The sequence below is a fragment of the Aulostomus chinensis genome, chromosome 5, assembly GCF_037954235.1.
Source record: "Aulostomus chinensis isolate RoL2024-O1b breed Wild chromosome 5, RoL_Achi_v1.0, whole genome shotgun sequence".
In the NCBI taxonomy this organism is placed as follows: Eukaryota; Metazoa; Chordata; class Actinopteri; order Syngnathiformes; family Aulostomidae; genus Aulostomus; species Aulostomus chinensis.
The window spans coordinates 17,514,723-17,537,266 of record NC_141324.1 but is presented as its reverse complement, the minus strand read 5'-3'; the positions used below and the strand labels follow the sequence as shown (position 1 = coordinate 17,537,266).

Here is a 22,544-nt window from a genome sequence, read left to right as displayed (position 1 = left end):
CTAAGGCAGACAGCCGACCACTGCAAAGTGTTGAGCGCGGGACAGACTGGCTTCAGACCTCAGCAGCACACCACTCCTCCTCCTCCTCCTCCTCCTCCTTCTCCTCCTGTGTTCAAGAGAAGACCCCCAAAAAACCTCTCTCCGCTCTGAGCCGCTCACACCAAACCCTCACCAATAATGTGATCATCAGTCGGATGTCAGATGTTTCAACTCATCGTCGCGTCATTCTACTTCAGCGTCTTCCCCCTCCAAGCCCGTCACGCACTTTCCGATCCTTAGACTCTCCTGGAGGACACCTGGAGTGAGATGCGGCAATGTTCCCGGGGATATGCCCACGTGTAACCTCTTGCGGAGCTTTTTGGATTTTGTCAGCGGTTGTATTAGCGGTGAGCGTGATCGACGTGAAGGCGTACAGCTGTCACGAAGTGAGGACCGCTTTCCAGCTGCGGCAGGTCGGACCGCTGCACCGCGTCCCGGAGACACCCGGCACAGGTGAGTCACCTCAGTGGGTTTGGCACGTAAACAGGCGCACCTGCAAACACCTTCAGCGCGGTTCATCTGCGCGCGTTTGCGTTCATAAACCACACAAAGTCAGATGTATAAAATGTGTTTTTCATTGATCTGGAAAAAAAAACTACTTGTGGAGCTTTTAATGTAGTCATGTTGTCTCCTGTCCAAAAGAAGAAGAAGGAATAAAAAAAAAAAAACCCAAAAAACAAGCCACACACGTGGGTCGTCGCTCACTAACCCCATAAAAAGCGAGAATAAGCTCGCTGGAGTGACAGCAGAGAGGCCGGGGATCGCTTCTATCACATTAAACGCGATAGATGAGGAAGGTAGAAGTCGAATGCGCAGTGGTTTAGGTGTAACTCATCATTAGAACCTCTTCTTTTGGGCTTAATGTGTCTGGTGGTGACAAGCCTTGAAATCTACATCACACATTGTCTTCTCAGTGGATGATTTACGTTAAGGCGCCACAGTTTATGAGAAAATATCTTCCTGCAGTGTCTTTTGGCATCAACACTGATACGTCTTTCCTGTCTTTTGTCAGATTTTTGTCAGAAGGATGCTTGGAAGAATGTCTTTAAACTTTTTCTTTTTGTGGTATGTAGCGTTACTCCTGCTGGCTTAGGGGGAAAAAAAGTTATTGTGAGGATAAACATTGGTTCCAAATCTGTTTTTTGGAGGCGAAACACATTTTAAGCGGGTTTAGGCTCTGGTTCAACTATGCTAGTTTTTCTTGAAAGTTATTCTGAAAGTATAGTGAGACCCTTCATTACATGGTTGGTCTCTGAGGGTCCGTTGCAGTTGTCCTATTGTATATTGGAACACAATAAAAAGGAAAAAAAATGGAAAAAGTCCATTCATTGTCAAGGGTCATTTGAATCCAGCTAAATCTCGTTGTTTGTTTGTTGTATTTTTTGGCTGCATGTTTTTTTTGTTGTTGTTGTTGTTGTTGTTTCTCTCAGGAATAATCAGGATTGTGCACACAGCGGCACATTATGAGGGATGGCAGCAGTTTAGGTTCAGTCTGGGTCTGCATGCTGTGACGGGGAGAAGAGCAACAGATAGCTGAGGGGGAAACATACCTAGAGGTGCATCCAAAACCACTTGATCTGTTTGTTTAGCCCCGTGTCTCCACTAGCAACAGAGGATGTCGATTTCATTGCGTCCAGTAGTTTAAGGCCCGCTCTTTTAAAAACAGCCCCGAAAAAACCCCCAAAACAAAACCACCCAAACACCCCACGACAACCCGAGGACCTCGGCGTTTGGAGGATGTGATGTCAGCAGTCTGAAGTGAGGCTAGCATGAGGGGCTTTTAGCCGCAAGCGTGTCAGTCAGCTGTTGCAACTGCTAATGAGCGTTTTCACCTGAGTTCAAACTCGGTTTAAAAGCGCGCGTAACTTTACAACTCAAGATATTTCAATCCATAACTTTCATTGAAAAAATAAAAGCTGCTGAGACCCTGATAGAAATGGCCGCTCACTGGTCTGCTAACTGTTTTGTGTTGTTGCAGAGGTGTTGTGAACTCTCCTCTCCCTGCACAGCTGATCAAACATGGCTGTAGTTTCACAAGTACATTTTGGGCTTCGATCTTATTTTGCTTCTTATTTACACTTGTCCTAGAGAGGTTGTTTTGGGTCAAACGCAATCTCGTCTTCAAAGTAGCGACCAGTAGAAGGGGATGTTTGAGTGGGAGATTTGGTATATGTGTGTATGTATGTATATGCGCGTGTGTGTGTGTGTGTGTACACACAATCATGCTACTCTGCTGCAGTTCTCAGATCAAATGCCAACAAAAGCAACTCTCGAAAATTTGAAGTGGCAAAGTTTCAGCTCTTTTCACAGTCTGATGTTTGTTTTAGGATACAGTGCTGCGTTTCATTCATGTGTGGTGAACTGATTTTGCACTACTTGCCAGGAGTGTGGCAACAGGGAACTTCAGAGCCGGCCTATTGGAGGATTCCAGAAAAAAAAAACCAAAAAAAAAGGTGCACCTTTACAGCACCCACATTTAAGATGTGTTGATCTATCATAAAGACGTTTTATTTTTAACAATTTACTTACACGTGGATGGTTAAATGTGCAACACCGCATCATTATTCAAACTTCTATCAGATATTCGTCCACAACTCCCAAACTTTGTTTACCATCATTTCATGTTGGAGTAAATGTTTATTATATGTTAATTTACTCAATATTTCGATCTGCAATAATCAGTTTCACGGCCATCTTCAGTTCCATCGCCACAAATGAGTGCGCCGTCGATGACATTGCGAGTTTGGACAGTGAAATTCATCCTTAAATGTTCGATTTTGAAGAGGTCAAGATCAGTGAACCAGGTGGAAAACAGAAACAAACTCGTAGTACACGAGGGAGGTGAAAGCTGATAATATTTGGATTTTGCTTGAAGGAGCGGACAAATGCGTCCACGATGTTTAGCAAATATTACTTCCTCTGTTCACAAGGTGGCGCTAGAGAACGTAGACTATGCATTCTGTTACTGTGCATCAAGTCAAGACAATTCTGAAATTTGGACATGAATCAAATATGTGTTAGGTAACGCTTACTTCCTGTAACCACAAGGTGGTGCTGAGACTTGATTTAAGCTCTTAGATGTCTTTGGTCCAACATGTCGAGTGACAACATTTTTGGGTTTTCATGGTCAGTCATCAGTGCTTCCTTGCAAACTACGACTATGTAACAACTACTGACATGGCAACGCCATGGCGATAGAATTGAAGATGGCCGCTATGTGTCATCGCTGAGGACTTTTGAATCCACTTTCAAAACAGGAAACAAATTGGTTTGAGCCTTTTGGAGGATTTTGTTCAAGTACAACACATTTAATTGGCCAGAAATGAAATAATCAGATCAGAATACTGGACTTCCTGTTAGGTTGCGGTCGTGGCACCAGGATTTTACATAATCCAACACATTTTGTGCAAGTAGATGATGCCTGTCCTAATTTTTGGGTTAATTTCCCAGGGGGCGCTGTTGAGGCATTTTTTTTGTACACCTACACATAAGACCCATAGAATAAGTGTTTTTTTTTGTGAGTTTTGGAGGGAATTTTTGGCCCTTAAATAGATGATACTTTCGTCATAATAACACAAACTCCCTGCACGTCAATAGGGCCTTCACATCAAAATAATCTGCAGGGACTCCCAAGGGTGCCATTTCTAACAATGGAATAATTTCAGGAGGCACTGCTTGCTTTCCACACATCAAATGTTCATTTCTAGTAAAAGAGCACATTTATCTCCCTCCTGATGTACGTCAGTCAGCATCAGTCACATGTCTTTGCCTATGCTGTGTTTGATTTTTAAAAGAGAGCACTTTTGTCCTGTGGTACAGGGCCAAACGCTCCATACTGAGATTGCCGCAGGAAGTTGATGTAGCCCATTGGAGATAGATCATTTGGATGTCAGTCTTCAAGCAGCACTGCACCCCCCCCCCCATACACACACACACACACACACACACACACACACACACCCTATCGCTGGCTGCTGTTGGCGTCTTGGACGACGTCCCCAGAACAAACCACTTTACAGTTCAGTCTGAACTTTCTGTTGGAGCGGCGCTTATCTTGCTCTGATTGGGAAACATACCTCACAAAAAGCATCTATTCATCCTCCTTTATCTGATTCACTGATGGTATCAAAAGACACTGTTACTCTATGACCTTAGTGCAAAGCAAGCAGGATCATGTGTTCATAAGAAAATAAAAAGAGAAGGGGGGGGGGGATACTGTGTTATCACATGTTGCCACATCCTAAACCAGTTAGAGCATCAAAAGCTCTGGCGCACTCTCAGAGCTCGACATGATTGAGTGTAGTTATTTTGATTCTCTTTAACTTTCTCACCAACAGAGCAAACACATGGTGGACGCCTCCTACTCTATATAGACTCAGAAACACTGAGCGTCTGTGGTTGCCTTTCCAGGCCACTTCTGAAAGCACCTGCTTCCCAAACGTGACTTAAAAGTCACATTAAAACACCCTTAACTGGACAGAGGCATCCGCTGACGGGAGCCCACACACCGTCACAACCATCACCAGCTCTCCACCCGCCAGGTCACAACTTACATCAGGGAATAGTCTTGAGGGGATTTTATGAAATTTCAATTTTTTTTTTTTTTCAAATCAAGATTTCCAGTGGAAATGTTGCAACGTTCTTTTCCTCCTTGACGGATCAAATCCTGTTAGAATTATTTGAATACTTGTCATGTCACAATATTGGTGTTGTGAAAAAAATATTAAAAGTGTGGACGCTCTGAAGCAGCTCTTATCGAAAAAAGCTTACTCTTCCTGTGTTCTAGGAATAGAAATAACAATTATGGGTGGAGATGGTGTGTGTGTGCGTGTGTTCAACAGATTATCTTAGATCACAACATTGCAAATTCCTCGGGGGGGGCTCAAGACCTCAGATAGAGATGTGGTTTCCCACCTTGCTCTCCTCCCTCTGGCTTTCAAACGTGTTCTGGTTCCTGACAGCAGTTCCAGCTTGCGGTCTGAGAAAGCTAAACATCATAGTTTAGTTTTAAGGTTGTCCAAGAATGCAGGTATGCGGGAAAGACTCTTTGAGGTGTGTTTTCATTAGGGATGGTCAATCCCAAACCTAGCAAATGTGTAAAAGTGAGTATCCTGTCTGTCTGCTGGATCAGACAAATTAACGGGGGAACAAACTTCCTGTGGCAGGAGAAGTTTTTTAATTGCTTACTTTCTTACAAAGTTATTCTTGTTCTCAGAAAATTACCTAAACAGCACCCGCAGGAAACGGCAACCCTCAGCAATCCATCAGCTCATTCAAAGTCACATCACACATTTGCATAGGATATGCGAGCTGCGTCTACAGCGTGCGCTGTAGTAGGAGAACTATCTTCTCAGCAGTATTCATCCCAGCTACTGTAGTACCTTGTCCTGAGAACGGCATGTGAGTCAGCAGGGTAATCACACAATGGCAGAGTTCCTTCTCTCAGGAGTTTTGATATGTGCAATGAAGGGCACTGAAGTGTTGCTGAGGGGATTGTGACTTACAAGTCAAGACCCCCCACACCCACCCCCACCATCCCCCCCGCACACCCACTCGCACGCCCCCTCCCGAGTCACGGCTTTAATATGGCAAATTAGTCTTGAGGTATTTGTCACCTGAGGACGATTAGGAGAATTAGGACTCGGGGTTGACATCCAGCCCTGGTTGGCCTGGCAGAGTGAACACGAAGGGCTCTAATAGGACTCATATGCTAGTGACAAGTTTTTTTATAGTACAGGCCCGACAGTTCATCATCATCCCTCAAGTGAACCTCAATTAACAATATTATCTTTTTTTTTTTATTGTCAATTTGAAGACTTTTTTTTTTTTTTTTTGCTGTTGGCATAAATGATGCTAATACTATACTAATAATAGTAGAGAACATTTTCTCTTCACGATGTAACTGCAGGGTGCAGTCAGGAGCGATACGGTGCTCTAAGACTGTTCGTTGCTGATGGAGACCGACGTGATCTCCAGTGTGGTTGCAAAGCTTCACCTTCTGTGTATTTTCCTACAGTAACATTAGCATGCTATAAGGGAGTTAGCGGGCTGGGTGAAGCAACAGGCTGTTGAGCAATAACGATATGGATTTTCTGGGAACTCTGGTAGAAGTTATGTTGCTTTTTGAACCAATCGCAAAACTATTTGAGGAGTCAATATCTGTCAAGGCGACTTCAGCCAAATTCAATGTAAAAAAAAAGAAGACGAAGTGGTTTTTTTTTTTCAATCTGTTACACAGATCTGGGTGGAATTTAATGCATTCTTCCTTGGCTACAAGCTACACCCTCCCGTCAAGTTTGGAGAAATTCAGCCTCTTGATTTTTTCTTAATCCTGCTGTCAGATAAACAGCACAGAAATCTCCTTTTCCTCCTTTGCAGAGATAAAAATAGGAGTTGAAAAAGTATTTGCATTTAGACACACCGAGTCCGTGTCCTAGAAACGGTAAAAATATGGGAAACATGACAAGAAAAAAACTAATCACTGAAAGGATAATTGGAAAGTGCCAATCAAATCAAAATTCAGCTACTGTCAGTGATCACCCCTGAATGCCGACGTGAGCGGGGCACTTGTGAGGGAGGCCACCAGTGGTGAGCCGCAACAGAGTCACTTTAAAACTGCAGTGTTTGCGTATGAATCGGTCGATTTCAATCTGAATTAAAACTGCATTGAAGAGGGGAAAAAGAGAAATTGCTTTTGAGTCATTGTCCCAGTAGATGGAGGGTCAGTAGTTTTACAAAGGGGGGGGGCATTGGTGTCAACATGACTGTTATTGGTGCTAAACGTATCTCCAAGAGGGGGCAATATTGTACGGTTATTTTGGTTGTAATTGGTAATTTAGATGAATTCATTCAAAACTCTAATTATCAATCTCCAAATGTATATGTGTGTGTGTGTGTGTGTGTGTGTGTTTGTAGCTATGCATATGTATGTACTGTATATGTCTGTATGTTTCAACGTAAGTCAAAAAGAAGGCAGACAGACATTAATAGCTGTAGTACTTCTTCTACCATGTGAAGCGTTTTTGCATGTTGCACGCATACAACAGTAGCGTCTAACGAGCCCAGAAAGAAGCCAAGTATATATTCATAAAACAGCTCTGACTGCTGTTGGGGGCTCCAACAGCCAAAATGTTTCTGAGTATCATTTACTCCACGCTGCCACTCGCGAGAGACTGAGAGGCCAGTCGGGATTACGCCGTGAGTCCCTGGATATACATTTCATATCAGAGATAACACACAAACACAAAGGAGAGTAGAAGAGCCAGCCTGTGAGGAGAGAACGGGGTCAGATGGACCAGAGGAGAGGACGGACACCAAATATAGAGAGGTGACACGGCTGGAAACGACATACGTATCATCTATTCAAAAAGGGAACGACGTTTTAAGACCAGTAGTATTTTGTTTTAGTGACGAGAGGAAACACTCTTCCTGTTAGGACATCATCATCAAGTAAATGAGTAAATTCTGATTTTGACTATATTTGTGGTTCATTCATCGTGACGCCAACAGTTTTGTTATACGTTTGCAAGTAAAATGCATAGTAAAACCTAAATTTAGGGCTGATATGGCTGATTTATTATCATTCTTTCAAAGTAATGACGTTCAGGTGAATGTATGGCCTGGACAATAGTTATTAATGTATAACTGATACAGGGAGACACCCATTTATTGGCCGATATTCACCTTGTTGACTGATATCTGCCTACTGGTGTGTATGATGGCTTTCACCGATGGTGCAGGCCAGCGTTTATCTCTTGATATGAAAGACATTTTGTGTTTTTCACACTGAATTTGTGCTCAGTGAAAGTTAATGAAGGATTAATAAAGATGTGTGTGTGTGTGTGGTGGGGGGGGGGCGGCAAAATAAGATCAAAAGAAACAAACACGTGCATCTTGCCAAAAGAGGTTTTTTTTTTTTTACACAAATACCGGCTTACAATTTCACTGAACTGTACTGATAAAAATTGTATGTAAGAACTCTCTCTTAGATCCCATTCATAAAAATGCTGACCAGAATAATCCTGGCAGAGGCTTTTCTTTTTTGGTTGATAAAAGTGCTCCTTGGGTAGGTGAACCTCTGCGATGCAGCAGAGTGTCGGCAGGGCAACAGTGTCAACATAAAAAGAGTGGACAGTCACAGAGATGGAGATAATGAGCCAGAAGGGGCAGGAGAGCCAGTGATGACTTCACTCGTCTGGCTCTGGGATGGGAACAAATGGAGCCTCGCTGGGTAATTAAGAGACACCCAGGCCTCACTGGGATATGCCAGGCAAATGGGAGCGAGGGAGCAGGAAGGGAAAGAGGGTTTGAGAATGCAACCCTATTGTGTTTCATGGAGGGATTTGGACGTTGCTGCACCGGTCTTGCGGTCTGTCCTAAGGCCACGCTTTAGGCTCTGGTTACAACACCTGCCTTCCTGCAGACGACCCCCCCCCCCTGCAAAATGAGTTATCATATCAGACATCTGCATTATGGACATACGAATTTGGGGCAGGGGAACATGTGGGAAAGGAAAATAGTCCACGCCAAATTATGACCAGTCTGAAGTGATGTCATGACTGTGTTTATGTATACAGGATGTAGCAATGGTGAGAAGCAGGTGACACTGGCGGGTCAGGCTGAGCTGATGTAACAGTGTCTGATTGAGCTGTTCATTGGATCGTAGTTAGGTCACTGCCGTCATGTGGCTGCTCACTGCTGACGACCGTCTACTTCCTCCATGATTTAATAGTAGGAATTACCGAGTGTTTGCTTAGATACCTGCATGCACTTGTGTTTATATAGGACATAGTCTGTACATGCATGTCCTGATCTAAGTCTTGACAACACTTAACATGAGTGCGACAGTATGAGCCAAAGATATTTATATATTCAGCAGAGAAAGTATTTATAGCAGTAAACATAGTTGAATTCTTGGTCTACTTTCTCACCCTACCATGGTGCCTCTTCTGTCTCCCAGGGGAGTTACAGCCTGTCTGTCCATGTGAATATTCAGGACAGTGTACACACACACTCACACACACACACACACACACACACACACACACACACACACACACATACACACACACACACACTATATATATATATATATGCACACACACACACACATTTATTCCATTCTTCCATGTACTTCCAAGTTTCATGATGTGTTGCCTTAAGGCCCTGTGATGTCAGAGCGCTATTCTTTTCTGCATATCTACGTGATCAGGTTAAATCACGTTGAAGCAATACAGGAATTTCCATCCATTCATTTTCTACCTCTTATCTTGTGAAGGGTCATGGGGGGGCTGGAGCCTATCCCAGCGGATTTCAGGCAAGAGGCGGGGTTCACCCTGGACAGGTCACCAGTCCATCACAGGACCAACACATAGAGACAGACAACCATTCACACTCACAGTCACACCTACAGTCAATTTAGAGTATCAATCAGCCTCGTCCCCTCTTGATGTCTTTGGACTGTGGGAGGAAGCTGGAGTACCAGAGAGAACCCACACAGGAACAGGGAGAACATGGAGACTCACACAGAAAGATCCCGTGATGGAGCCAGGACTTGAACCTGGAACCTGGAGTGTTGCTGTGAGGCGACAGTTCTGACCACTGCACCACTGTGCCGTGCCATACAGGAACTTGTCACAGATTTTGATTGCCGTTCACAGTAGCCAGTGTGTGTGTAACACCGCATGCATGCATGAAAAACCACACCAGAGGCGCAAACCTCATCCGCTGCTAACAAATAAGAACAAATAATTTAATCGTGTGTCGTTTCAGACTTCCCAATTATTTTTAGACCAAATGGATCAAATTTTGATAGGGAATTTTGGAATTTGATGGGTGTTTTGTGACACCAAATCTAGTAAGAACTGCTTCTTTCAGTAAGTCTATGGAGAAAATGTCTGTAGGGGTCAAAGTGCATCACATGATTCATGGCGATGTGGCATAATAATACATTTTTATTGGATGTCAGATTTGTGTACACGCCTCCCAACTTTTGAATTGAGCTGTTTTTACCGGAAGAGAAATGACGGTGATTTTGATGTACAGATATTCCTTCTTTGTAAAATATATTGGGTATAAATCAAGCGCTAAACAATTCAAAATAATAAGATGAACATTGATTAATTGATTGATGTCTCCTTGACTTTCTCAGATGTGGATCTGTTGGTTTGTAAGCACCATGGTCTATCTTGCTGTACCAGGAAAATGGAGGAGAGCTATCAGTTCGCTGTGAGACGAGAAACCCTCCACAACATTCACTCCTACAGCTACGAGCTGGAGCACCTCATCTCCGGCCACTCGGATGCCTTCCAGGGTAAGTGCTGAGACAAAGAGGGGGAATCTGGAGCTGTATGGCTTGGGTTGGATGGGACGGGTCACTGGGTTGTTGTTTAGGAACATAGTGATTGATGAGCTATTAATTGCACGCTGTACTGGTATGGGAATAATATCTACAGCATGTTAGTTTCTCCAAAGTTTCAATTTCCCATCCTTTTTGCTGACCTGTAATTGAACTTACACTTTTTTTTTTAGTTGGAATCCATAAACACATTAAAAAGGAAAAATAAATCACTCTGTATTTGTTTTCTTGCTTGTAATGAATGTTTGTCCAGTATTTGGTAAAAAGAGAGAGAGAGACAGAGAGAGAGAGAGAGAGAGGGAGTTTCTACTGAGTTCCCAGGGGTCACGGTAGCTGGCGTGCAGGCAAGTGTGTAAGTCAGAAAATGGGCATGGCTTCACCCCCCCCCCCCTTCCTTTCTGTGGGTTTGGCAACAACAAAACTGTGGAGAAGGGAAAAGAGGGTATAGAGGTCTGTTTCACCGCCTTTAGTGTTTATTGGAAGATGGTCTGCTTCGTCATTATCTGATCCTGATCTCAGGACAGCAAAATACTTACTGGAACCCTTAAAAGAATTGTGGTATTTCTAGAAAGTGGAAAAATCTGTGTTTTATTTTTGATTGGTATTTATTTCTGGATAGATTTTTTTGTTGTTGTTGTGATGCTTGATGAGCTTGGACTGTTCATATGAGTTCCGGGCAAACAAGACTCTGCTGTGGATACAAAGCCTGTTTCAGCAAGGTCTTGCCTGCCAAGGGGCTTTGTACTACGCCCAAACTGAATCGAGGCGTGCACTATAGTTGCCCAAGCTTGTCCTCCATCTTCCTCTTGTAATTGCAGTGTCATTTGAACTTAAACATTTCCGAAAGAGACCAAATTTTCCTCCCTGAAAACCTCTGCCACAATCACACAGTGTTGGAGACACTGTTTTGGATGTGTGTGTTTTTTGTGTGTTACGAGGTTTCCAGTACCATGCAATTAGTCTGTGACAAGACAATGGACCGCTCAGAAACATGTTTAATTTTATGATGGATGTGAGGAAACTACTGGTCTTGTTCTCCAGTATGGAAAACATACATAATACTGTATGTGAGCTCAAATTTGACAGAATAACTAATGAAGAATTGATTATTTCCAGATATTTTTGCCATGGAAATCAATACAGTTAAAATAATTGACAGGATATACAGAGGAAACCTGAAATTTGAAATTACAGTCCCTTCAGATATGTTTACTAAGAGTTCATTCAATGTTGAAGTCCAGCTCTGGTTGTAGGAAGGGGAAGTGTTCAAATGGCGTTCCTGGTATTTGTCCTTCTCACCATCATTAAAATCTTTCCCTTCTTACCTCATTCCTGTCTGGAGAGTGAAGATAGAGTGGTTCACATGTCCAGAAAAGGCCAAGATGGAAAATAACAATGGAATAACAATAGATACTGTGGTATATTGGTGCTGAAAATGATGATGTCATGAGCCCTCATTTCGCAAAGCCTTCTAAGGACAGTCTCTGTGCTGTCTGAGTGCCTCAAGTGGAATGCAAAGTAGCAAGTGGTTCATATCATATACCACATGAAGTAATGAGAATATGATTTTGGCTGATAACCATTGGTACTTTTATTCACACGCTGGACAGTGGAAGATTGTGTCTTGGTTGTCTTTTTCCCCAAGCCTTGTTTTTTGTCTTATTTCATCTCAGTAGTTCACCGCAGACTTAGTTGTGTACAGGCACAGTAATATTTTAGTCTCTTAAAGGTAGAATCCGTAGCATGGGTCATTGTGGCTTGTAAACATAATATTCATTAAAACTGAGCCCCTTTTCATGGACCCAATGACATCTACATATACATCACCTAACACTGAGATCACATGCTGAAAATTGGCTAACACACACAAAACACAGGCTAGGACAAACTAAATGCTGGCGAAGCAAAGCTTACAGCCAGCTAGCGCATGCCAAATGCTGGCAGCACTTGCTAAACACAGACAAGGACAAGCTAAATGCTGGCCTGGAAAAGCTAAACAGCAGCTAGGACAAGCTAACCGCCAGCTAGCACTTGACAAACTATTGCTTGGACAAGCTAAATGCTGCCAAGCACATGCTAATAGGAGCGACAAATAATTGTATCAAGGACATGCTGTAGACTACCTTTAAACTTTGCAGCCTATTCTGTAGCTTGTGTGGGTGCATCTGTGAAAACATCTCAACTTGAGTTTCTTATATGGAGCTACAGGTAATTTATGAAACACTTTGATGGATAAAAAAATACTGTCATGAGTGCGAGTGCGTTGCAGTTTTCAAACTTAGTTTTAGTTTTCATAACACATTTCTACCTGTTAAACAGGGACTTGTGACTTGAGCCTGTTAACGTTAGCAAGTTGATCTACTGATGCGTGGCCAAGTCAGTTGAGTACCAACCACTCCACTGAGAGTGAGAGTGCCGTAGTTCACTCGACTGACAAAAGAGCGACGCTGCATCCTACATCGAGGTAACATATCATATCCTTCCTCAGCCAGCCTCAGCTCTGCTGTGGTGTTTAATAGGGGTGATGCAGAGATGGTGCGCAGATGGAAGGGTGGTGCTAGTTACTTGTACCAGGCCAAAAACTGCCATGGTCCAACGCTATTACAGTATGTCCTAACACCCAGACTTTTAACTAGGCTGTTAAACTCAGCAGGTAGCACTTACTTACTTAAAGTTGAAATGGACAGATGGATCTGGTTGTGAAAAAATTCACACTGGAACTCAACTTTAACATGTAAAAGCCAGGAAAATATGTCATTTTGTGACTTGGTTTTGTCTATTAACCCCAAAAGGAAATCACAACATGAATTAAATATAATCATATTAAAATTAATATAATGCTTTTTTTTGTGTTGGTTTTGTATGATAGCCTACAGGAATTTGTGTTGTAATAATATTTACCATTTATGTAGCATTTATTAAGTCACAGTCTGACTGATTGGTGAACATTAGTCAAAAGGACATGCCCATTAGAGACAAGATGTGTCTGCATGTGTGTGTTTTTGTTGGCCTGCCTTTGCTTTGACAGCCCTGAAGGCCCTACTGTGCTTTGTCATGTGTGGGAGTTATCGTGTCATGACCCCGTGAAAGTAGACCATATTTTTAAATGCTGGGGGGGGGCTTCTTTTCACAAATGTTTTATTCTGATACTTTATCAACAGAAAGATATAGAACCGATTGTCTGTAGGAATTATGGTGCTCTCTGTTTTTATCTCGTGACCACATAAATCACGCCGCTCTTGTTCCCCGCTCGTCCTTCTACCTGCGGAAAGTAATGTTGTATAATTAGTTTACCAGGAGTGAGAAGTGAGACATCAGATTCTGGTGACCAAACCAAGCAAGATGGTTGGAACATTTTTAGTCATCGTTTATTTGTTTAATTTTTATGCCAATGTCATTGAGGTAACTATCCAGACATTGACCGCAGCACTGTCAAAACCATCGTAAAATATTGCATTTTCCACTGAGAAGTGAAGGAATGTCTGGCATGTTTCTTGAGGTTCTCACGACAGGGGTTTGTGCAGTTGTAACCTGCGACAATCTTATACTGGCATCATACTCAGGATTACAACATATGGACGCAGTAACAAGGAGGCCAAAACCCTCGCGTGCTAGCCTTTGTCATCAGGACGTCTCTCAAAGTGATAGCAGGAGGTACCTGCTGGCTTGTGCTGCGGAGGTGCAAAGACTGCTCATGTTTTTGTGAATTCTTGGACTTAATGTATGAATACTTGTGAGGAACTTTTTTTTAGTATATCACATTTCAGGAGATAATAATTTGCCTGCAGGTCCAGTTCAATGTTCTCCTCTTCTACAGTATCTGTGTTGTTTGTTCTTTCCATCAGGTTCCCTTAAAAAATTCCACAGTTATAAAACCCGGGCCAGCCCCTCTGGTCTCCTCAGACTATCCTAATCCATGCCAGAGTAGATAAGTAATGAGCGTTGAGGGCCTGATGGTGGGAAGGTGTCAACCAACGAGGCCAGTCTGAGCCAGGGCAGCTTTCAGCCTGTTCAGGCTAATTAGATCTGGTGTTATCTTACTGGCTGTCCACTTGTATTTGACCTCCAGCTTGGCTGAAATGAATTATAACATTTGGGTTTAGTCACTAGAATATGTTTTTGTCTCTGCATGCCACGTTGTCACTAGTTAAGTTGTAAAGTCAGAGAGTTTAAGCCGTTTTAGTCAGTTCTAGCAAAGTCCTTAAATCAAATCTACACTCAAGTGACCCCGCTGGAGGCTTCCAGGTTTTTTTTGTGTGTGTGTGTGTGTGTGTGTGTGCATGTGTGTGTGAGCGACAGGTGGGAACGATGAGCCAGAGTGTTCTTATATCTGGGTATATACTCACACTGAAGGGAGCGGATGTCAAGAAAACGCTGACTCTTGATCTCTTGTGTCACTGACATGAGGGGAACCTGGCCCACAACTGAAGTGTGTGTGTGTTTGTGTGTGTGTATACAAAACATGTGAGCATGAAGAGTATTTACCACCCCAGCTAGTCACCATGACCACCTTGGGGCTCAAGTTGTCCCCACAGGAGTTGACAGATACTTCTTAGAGAATATATTCTCCTGGCCTAGATAGCTTCAATGAGAGTGCATTGCATTTAAAACTATAGGTGCCCTTCAATGACGGGACAAGGAAAGAGAGAGAGGGAGAGAGAGAGAGGGAGAGAGAGGCCATTGAAAGGACGTCGCATTTTCTCATCGAGGCAACATAATTATCTGATCCTTGTCTCATCATCCAGGAACCCTCCAGACGCTGTGTCCTGGGAGACATTGTGGGCATGAGTGTATGCGAACGACAAAGTGATTGAAACAAAGAGCTATAAGGCGCAGGGATACCTGGAGGGCCCTGGTTTTTAATGGCAGAGCACATAAAAGGAGTCATCTGAGATGTGAGAAGTAGGGACTTGTTGGTTGGTGTGCTGTCCCTTGTTTGTCTCCTCACAGGTGGTCCTGTTCATCCTACTGTTACTTTCTCTTGTGATTCACAGCCTCCCTGGTGGAGACAATTTGGTCCATGTCTTTTTTTTAATTTTGTTTTTTCAGGCTCTAGTCAACCGATTAAAGTAGATCTGGAGGAAATGGATCTGTAACTTTATAAATGTAGGTCACAAGTGGATTTCTAGTCCCCAAAGACAGAAGGACTGGCTCCTCTGGCAGCTTTAAGGAGTGAGGCTGGCAGCTCAACATGCGAATCACTGAGATGAGATGCAGATTTAGACTGCTAGGACGATTATTACATGACCTTTGTGTTTTTAAAAAATTCAGTAACGTAGGAATGTACAACTGCATGTATTCATGCTAAAAACAAAAAATTAACGATGGCTCTTTCAGTTTGGCTCGTACTAAACAAATGCAGCATTACCTTAATAGCGGCATGTGCAGAATTTTTATGTGCGCAATTTAGAGTTTCCCCATATAAAAGCTTTGCAGAAGGCCGGATGTTTTTCATTCAGCCACCTCACCATGCATCCACAAACGGAGAAAAACCAGACCTTTAACATCATTTAGTATCATTAAGTTGTGTTGTTTGGGAACATTCCGATCTCTCTGTTAATATCAGTGACAATGAACAAAGACAGGTGGATCGAACTAAAGCTTTCGGCCAGCATTGTTCTGTTGCTATTGGTTATGAACATGTTACCTCACCTGAATGAGAACACCACTGGTAGAAAGGAAAACACAGTGGAGTGCAAACTCATCTCCCCATGGCATTTAAGCAGCGTCTCGCTAACAATTCACACCAGGCGTCGTCTTTTATCAGCTCTCTTGCTCATTTCGCCTGTGGTCTTTTCAGCATATCCTCTCTCTCTCTCTCCCATCACTTTTTTTCCTCTCGCTTCATGTCTGCATGTATTTTTCTCTGCAGATGTTTTGACCGACAGAGTTATTGCTCTAGAGGCGCTGCACCATGAGCTCATGCTCAAATTAGGGAGGATATCCGGAATTCATCCCTACACGTCTCATTTCATCACACAGGGTGGAGAGGAAACGTGTTTATGGACCTAATAGCGGAGTGAATACATGTTTGAGTGCGAATGTGGGAGTCTCCGAAGCATGTTTGTGCTGTAGCTAGTCTCTCGAGTAGACATGACACATAACAGCAGGATGAGTTTGCACGGTTCACGGTTTGCAGGGGAAAACAGGGAAAGAACAAAGGAAAAGAGGGGAGGGGGAGCTCACAGCCTCGTGTAGTCATAAAGTCACCCTCAAAACTTCCCTCATTACCTCGGCTTTTCATCTGCCCCCCCCCCCCAGTATGGATGTGTGAAAATTCAAAGGAGTAGGGCGCTGGGCCTAGAGAGAGGAGGGAAAGCGAAACTAAAGGAAGGTTTGTGTAAAGTTTCAGTGAAAGTGTGCACAGGTGTGTCTGTACGGACTTCTGTCAGGTGCATGTGTGTTTTAGAAAGTTCAACAGGTACCTTCCCTGTAGAGCTGCGGTGTAGAATTCTTTCTTCCTTGGTGTCTCTGTCTGTGGTCCATGCTTTGTCAGCACCGGTTGCTTAACAAGCGTGGGCTTCATGCCAAAAGCTTGCTTCCTGGCATGCGTGCTGCGAGAAACCCACATGTTTCAAAGATCACCCCGCTGCCAAGGGTGTGCTCAGCACAATGAAACTGTATAAACAGCAGATCTTCTTCCATCTTCTTCACCGCAAAAATCATCTCCATCATTGTTACTCTGCTCCCCAACAAACCATCAGGCTTGGCATTTATGAGGTCTGTGTAGATTAGCTTGTCGCCAGTCTCTGCAGCCATAATTTGACATAACTAGAATAAAAGCACACTGAATAAATACTCCTTTACTGCTCATTTCTTCTCAAATGGAAAGATCTTCTTCTGCAAGTTTGTAATTACTTTTTCTGACATTATCGTTTAGGTTAACTCAACAAAAGCTTCATCAATCTCACTGCTATCGCATGATCACAATAAGCTTGATGTCCAGGATGTTTCTTAGTAATCAGATAAAGTCATATCTCCTGGGACTTGTTCTCTATCCAAGAGATTTTGGCTTTTATGGAACTCAATCTGTCTGTCTGGCTGATGGGATTTGTACTGCACCACAGCTGATTGGTCCAGCATGGACTTTTCCTGTGTCCTGTCTGATACTGCTGCACCCGTCCTTCCCAGACTGATCCCACAAGACATAAAATGTGTGTGTGGGCATGTGTGGAAGTATACGATAGACACTCGTGTGTGTGTGTGTGTGTGTGTGTGTATAGCAGCTGGCAAGTAAAATCTTTATGTCTAACAAACCAAAGTGAAATGGACGGATTACATAATAGTTTCCTTTTTTTGTCGAAAAATTGTGCACAGTGACTTTACTCTGTGCCATAAAAAGAGTTTTGTAGTTGGAAGTGATGGCGGGACTCAGGTCACGCTAGGAGAATTGAGTTGTGTTTAAGGAAAGAGGAGTCGCTGTTGAGAATTGCGCGCCAGTGAGTGAGACTGGCCTCTGTCAAAAACCAATGCTAGATACTCTAAAGTGCTTTTCATGCTCAAGTGCAACAGCATAGTGATGTACTCACTCTTGTAATAGAGTCTTTGCAAATCTGAGTGATTGCCAGAAGTACACGATAAAGTGGTGCAAAAGTGGCCAAAACCCAGAAATGAGTTAGCGTCGTTCCCTCATCTCAAAGTCGATATTTTTTTGGTGAAGTGCCTCAAACAGTTAAGCTTAAGCTGTTTTACTGTTTCTACAGCATGAAATACATCAGTAAATGTCACACTCGTGAATTTGTTCAATAATTGTCGCGAACAAGGTTTCTTTGGACATTAAATGTCACCACAATCCAAACAAATGAAGCTCAGTTGTCGTGATGTCGAAGTCTGCTGTTAAACAATTATTTTTACGCTTAAAAAAGAATCAGAGGTGTGTACACTGATCGACTCAGTCACGGTCATTGCTAGTGTTCTTGTGACTTTCCTGTTTGTAGTTAGCTCCGTTTTATTTTGAAATTCACTCCCCTCTGTCCTTCCTGTCTTTGCCTGTTTCCCGCCTTTTTTTAAGTGAAACCCCCTTTTCCTCATCTGTTTATCAGTCCTCGTCGGGCGCAGCCATGTTCCCGCTGCTTGTCATGCCGTTGGCTCTTTAACGCCCTCGTGTTCTCACATCTGTATCTTGCTGTGTCAGTAAGTTTGTGTAAGTTTGGGTTTCTGGTTCAGTTCTCGTCAGATCTTTTTGTTCTCCAGCTATGTTGTCCTCATTAACCCTGCTGTTCACGGCGCCTGTTTTTTTGTGTTCCTGCTTTGTTTTAGTTTCCTTTTTGCACAATTGCTTTTTTCCAATTAAATTTGCCACAGAGTTTATTTTAAACTACAATCCAAAAGCCAGTGTAAGCAGCCCACTGGTTTTTGATCAAGGGAACCCATGACAATGCACTCTAGAGAAGTCAGGAGAAAAATAGGCATCGGACTGCTGCTGTCTGCAAGACTAAATTGAGGGTTTCAAAAAAAAGGTCTCCTAATGTGTAAGAAGAAACATGTGCATGAGAACGTTTCATAAATAAGGCCCATTGTTTCTTCTCCGCAAAAAAGTTGGAGCAGTCACCCAACGCATCCAATCCCACGTTGCTCCTCTGCTTCCTCTCATTCTTTCTCCTGACCTGTGTGGAACAACATTCCTTCCTCTAGTCAGTCATTCATTTTATTCCACGGGACCAGAGGAGCTCCAATAATGAAGAGAAATGGTCAGACAAAAGCTAAATGTTGATTTGGCCCTTTCCTCTTTTGTCCGGTTCGTATGGTGCCTGATGGATTATCATGGCTGCTGTACAAACCAAACAGAGAGTTAACATGGGTGCGCTCCAACCGCGATGAAGTCCGCTACTGGCAAACTTCCGCGCCTGTATAAATCTTGATCATTTTGAATTTTTTTTTCTCGAAAATGAAAGCATTGTTGTGATTTTTTTTCTTTTAATGACCTATAGGGAATTAGAGTCTAATAAATGACTCATAATTGAAACAATCCCTTTGAATACTTGATTCATAACAAAGCTGAAAAAATGAAAACACACCTGCTAAGAAAAGTGGAAAATTCTTCATTAGGACACCCCCCCCCCTCATCCCCCACAACCCCCCACCCCTTTCATCTTGATTCCTTTCACACCTCATGGCCCATTCAAGGGTCTGTTTCATGTTAATCTTATGTCAGCTTCAATGTTTCCTTGCTGCCTTCTAATGAAAAGCTGGACCACGCTGCCATCTTACGCCAATTCATACCTCGAGGAGTCACCGGGTTTTCTTTTCATTTATAAGGAAAATCTCCCTTTTCTCTTTTACAATGATTCCACTCGAATCATCCAGCTTACTTTTAGTTGTCCATTTTCCAGCAACAAATCTCGATTTGAAAACAAGACAACAATGAAAGAAACTGTGATTTATAGACCAAAACAAAAAGGGAAATGGTGGTGGGGGTGGGGGTACTGTAGACCTGCGGCCCCTGTAACGCTCCAGACCAGAGGTGCTGTCCATCAGTCTGTCAACAATGTGCCCCCAGGCTGGCCCTCGACATATAACCCCTTTATGGTATTAGCCATTTGAACATCCCTTCCTCCCTCCACTGCTCCCTTCCCAGCCCCTCACCCTCTGTCCCAGTGTTCGGTCTCCTCTGTCCCCCTCTCCCTCTCTCTCTCTCTCTGTCTCTCTCTCTCAGTCCCCTGCCTTCGATCATGTTTCCGTTCTTTGGCTCAAGCAGTGACCCCCCCCCCCCCCCGGCTCTTGGCCTATCTCCCGACCACATTATATAGCCTGGTACACCCTGACTGCCCCTGGCATCCTAGGAATTGTTTATGTTTCAGAGTTTTCATAAAGCCAGGCTACCTTTTTAATTATTGGAATGCTGATGGAGAGATGGAGTCCTCCTTAAACTCCTTGAGTCAAACTAATTATCTCGCCTCTCCTGAACCGGACACACACATTGGAATTTTGGCATAGGAGGTTTAGATGATAAATACACACACTTGTGATTGCGTGTGTGGTTCTTGTAGCTACCGTGCTGGTATCAGAGTTCAGCCGCGCTCTAGCCGCTGCAGGTCACATTTCGCTGTTGTCTGACAGATGAGTCATGCTCCCACTTTAGACCCTAGATGTGACTTTTTATCACACATGTATGATGAATCAACAGATTGATTCTTTGACTTATTAATAGTTTATTACCATTAGACTGAAATGTTAGAGGCTGACGGATTGTATGACACGGCAGCTCTCACTTGTAACCTAAGATGATGGGTGCTGGGTGGGAGATGGCTCTATGTACAGTATTTCTACTAATTAAAACAAGGATATGTAATCTACACACGTGTCACTATGTCACATATGTGTGTGGTGACCTGCCTGAAACCTAACACTGTTCTAGGATTAAAATGCTTTGCCTGAGAAGATGGTAGGCAAGGTCCAGAGCTGTTGGCCAAGACAGGAATGGCCTCCAGCTCCGTGGTATTAGAACAGTGTCTCCTACCTCATTATCACAATATTAAAGCAGCTCCCAACACATGTAAGCATATATACAAACCATATAGAGAAGCGCATGCCAGCACAGAGTCACTCCTCGTGTGTATTCTCTATTTCAGTGCCGATTTCCAATTTATTTTATTGTTTTACATTAGCAGCACACACGCTACACATTTTTTATTGTCAAGAGTTTGTTCATTATGTGCGTTTACATTTTCAGGGTGCGACTAGAAATTGAGTTCCCGATCAAGTATTGACAATTTAGATAATAATATCTCAGTAATGAAGGCTAGACTTTACTTCTGGGAGAAGATAACAGGCCTTGTCACAGTCGTATCTGTGTGACCACACCCCAGGTCACGTCTGAGATTATTGTCCAGGTGAGGTGAGTGTTTCCTGCGTTGATATCAGGTTGGCTACAAGATTGTAAACTGGAGAAAACATATGAAATCCAAATGTTGGACTCCTCAACAGCTTTATCTGATTCTTGGAATACTGCAGTTCAGACAGTATATCCAGCCTTTCTGGTGCCCTGTGCTGCTTTTTTGCAACACAGCATTGATACTTCGGCCTTGGCTGCCTTTTACTGCAAAAATACTGCTCAGTAATGCAGAAATACATACACACATCTTGCACAATCCCGAAGTAGCTCAGAAGAGAGAGAGCGCTGTGTCACACAAGCAAGGAAAATGTTGCTTCGAACTGCCACCGATCTTATTTTGACCCCAGAATTGAAACAACTTCACCATGACGATATTTGAACTTGACTCCTGCCAGTAAAAACACGGTGTTGCCATGCACAATGTAAAGTGGAAATAGCTTTTTAGGATTAAAAGCCGGTGATCTCAGTGAGTAGCCTTGGCATTGCACCGGTGGAAAGTTATGGTAGCCCAAAGCCGTAACGTCAGTTTCGAGCCATGTGGGACAAAGGCCTCTTCTGCATTGCTGCTGCTGCTGCTGCTGCTTTTTAATAACTTGTTTGCAGATTATATGCCGCATTATTCCGACTGGACTACAGACAAAGCAAACCTGTTAATTTCCTCCTGTATAGTTAGTGTGACAAGTACATGTTTTGGAATTTCGGTGTGTAGCACTTCCTCGCAAATTAAAGATAACTGCTTCATGCAAAATAGCCTCTATTCAGGCTCAGTGACGGGAGACTGTGAGACAGTAATGATAGTCACCCACGACTGTGTGTGGTCAAGTCCAGATTCAGAAACAGCGGTCAGACGAAACAATCATACCCACTTGACTATCCTGGAATGATAGTTAAGACTTAAAAAGCTGTCTTCGGTTTCTTGTTTTGTGTTCTCACCCTTTTTTTCCCAGTAGTGGAAAATGCAGGAAAACCCACAATGATGAACTTGATTTATCACAGTAGAGAGAAAGAATCATCCCGAGCGTGGGAGAGTTCTCCACAGAGAACAGAGGAAAAACTGGAAATGAATTAATCACAAAATCCAGTTTGTCATCGGAACCTTACAGATTCCGAAAGGTGGTGGATCATGTCTGTGTTCCGTGTATAATGTTTGAAGTAACAGACGTGGAAAGACATGGAAGTGCTCCGATCCCAGGGGCCAAATGAATCCAGATGTCAGAATCCGTTCGCAATGCGGTGCGCATTTTTTGTCTGTTTCATTTATGTGAATTAGGGTTGACAAAATATTAGGAACGCCTCTTGGAAATTTGGAAAAGA

General features: G+C 43.1%; 1 protein-coding gene across 2 annotated transcripts in view; it reads left to right on the top strand.

Moving 5' to 3' along the window:
* Positions 1-25: 25 nt before the first annotated feature.
* Positions 26-22,544, top strand: part of gpc5c (glypican 5c) — a 103,365-nt gene continuing 80,846 nt past the window's right edge. For both annotated transcript variants that reach the window (XM_086203577.1, XM_086203576.1), the window contains exons 1-2: positions 26-492; positions 10,190-10,351. In XM_086203577.1, coding sequence (XP_086059703.1) covers positions 315-492; positions 10,190-10,351 — 340 coding nt within the window. In that variant the 5' untranslated portion in view covers positions 26-314. The remainder of the gene's footprint in view (positions 493-10,189; positions 10,352-22,544) is intronic.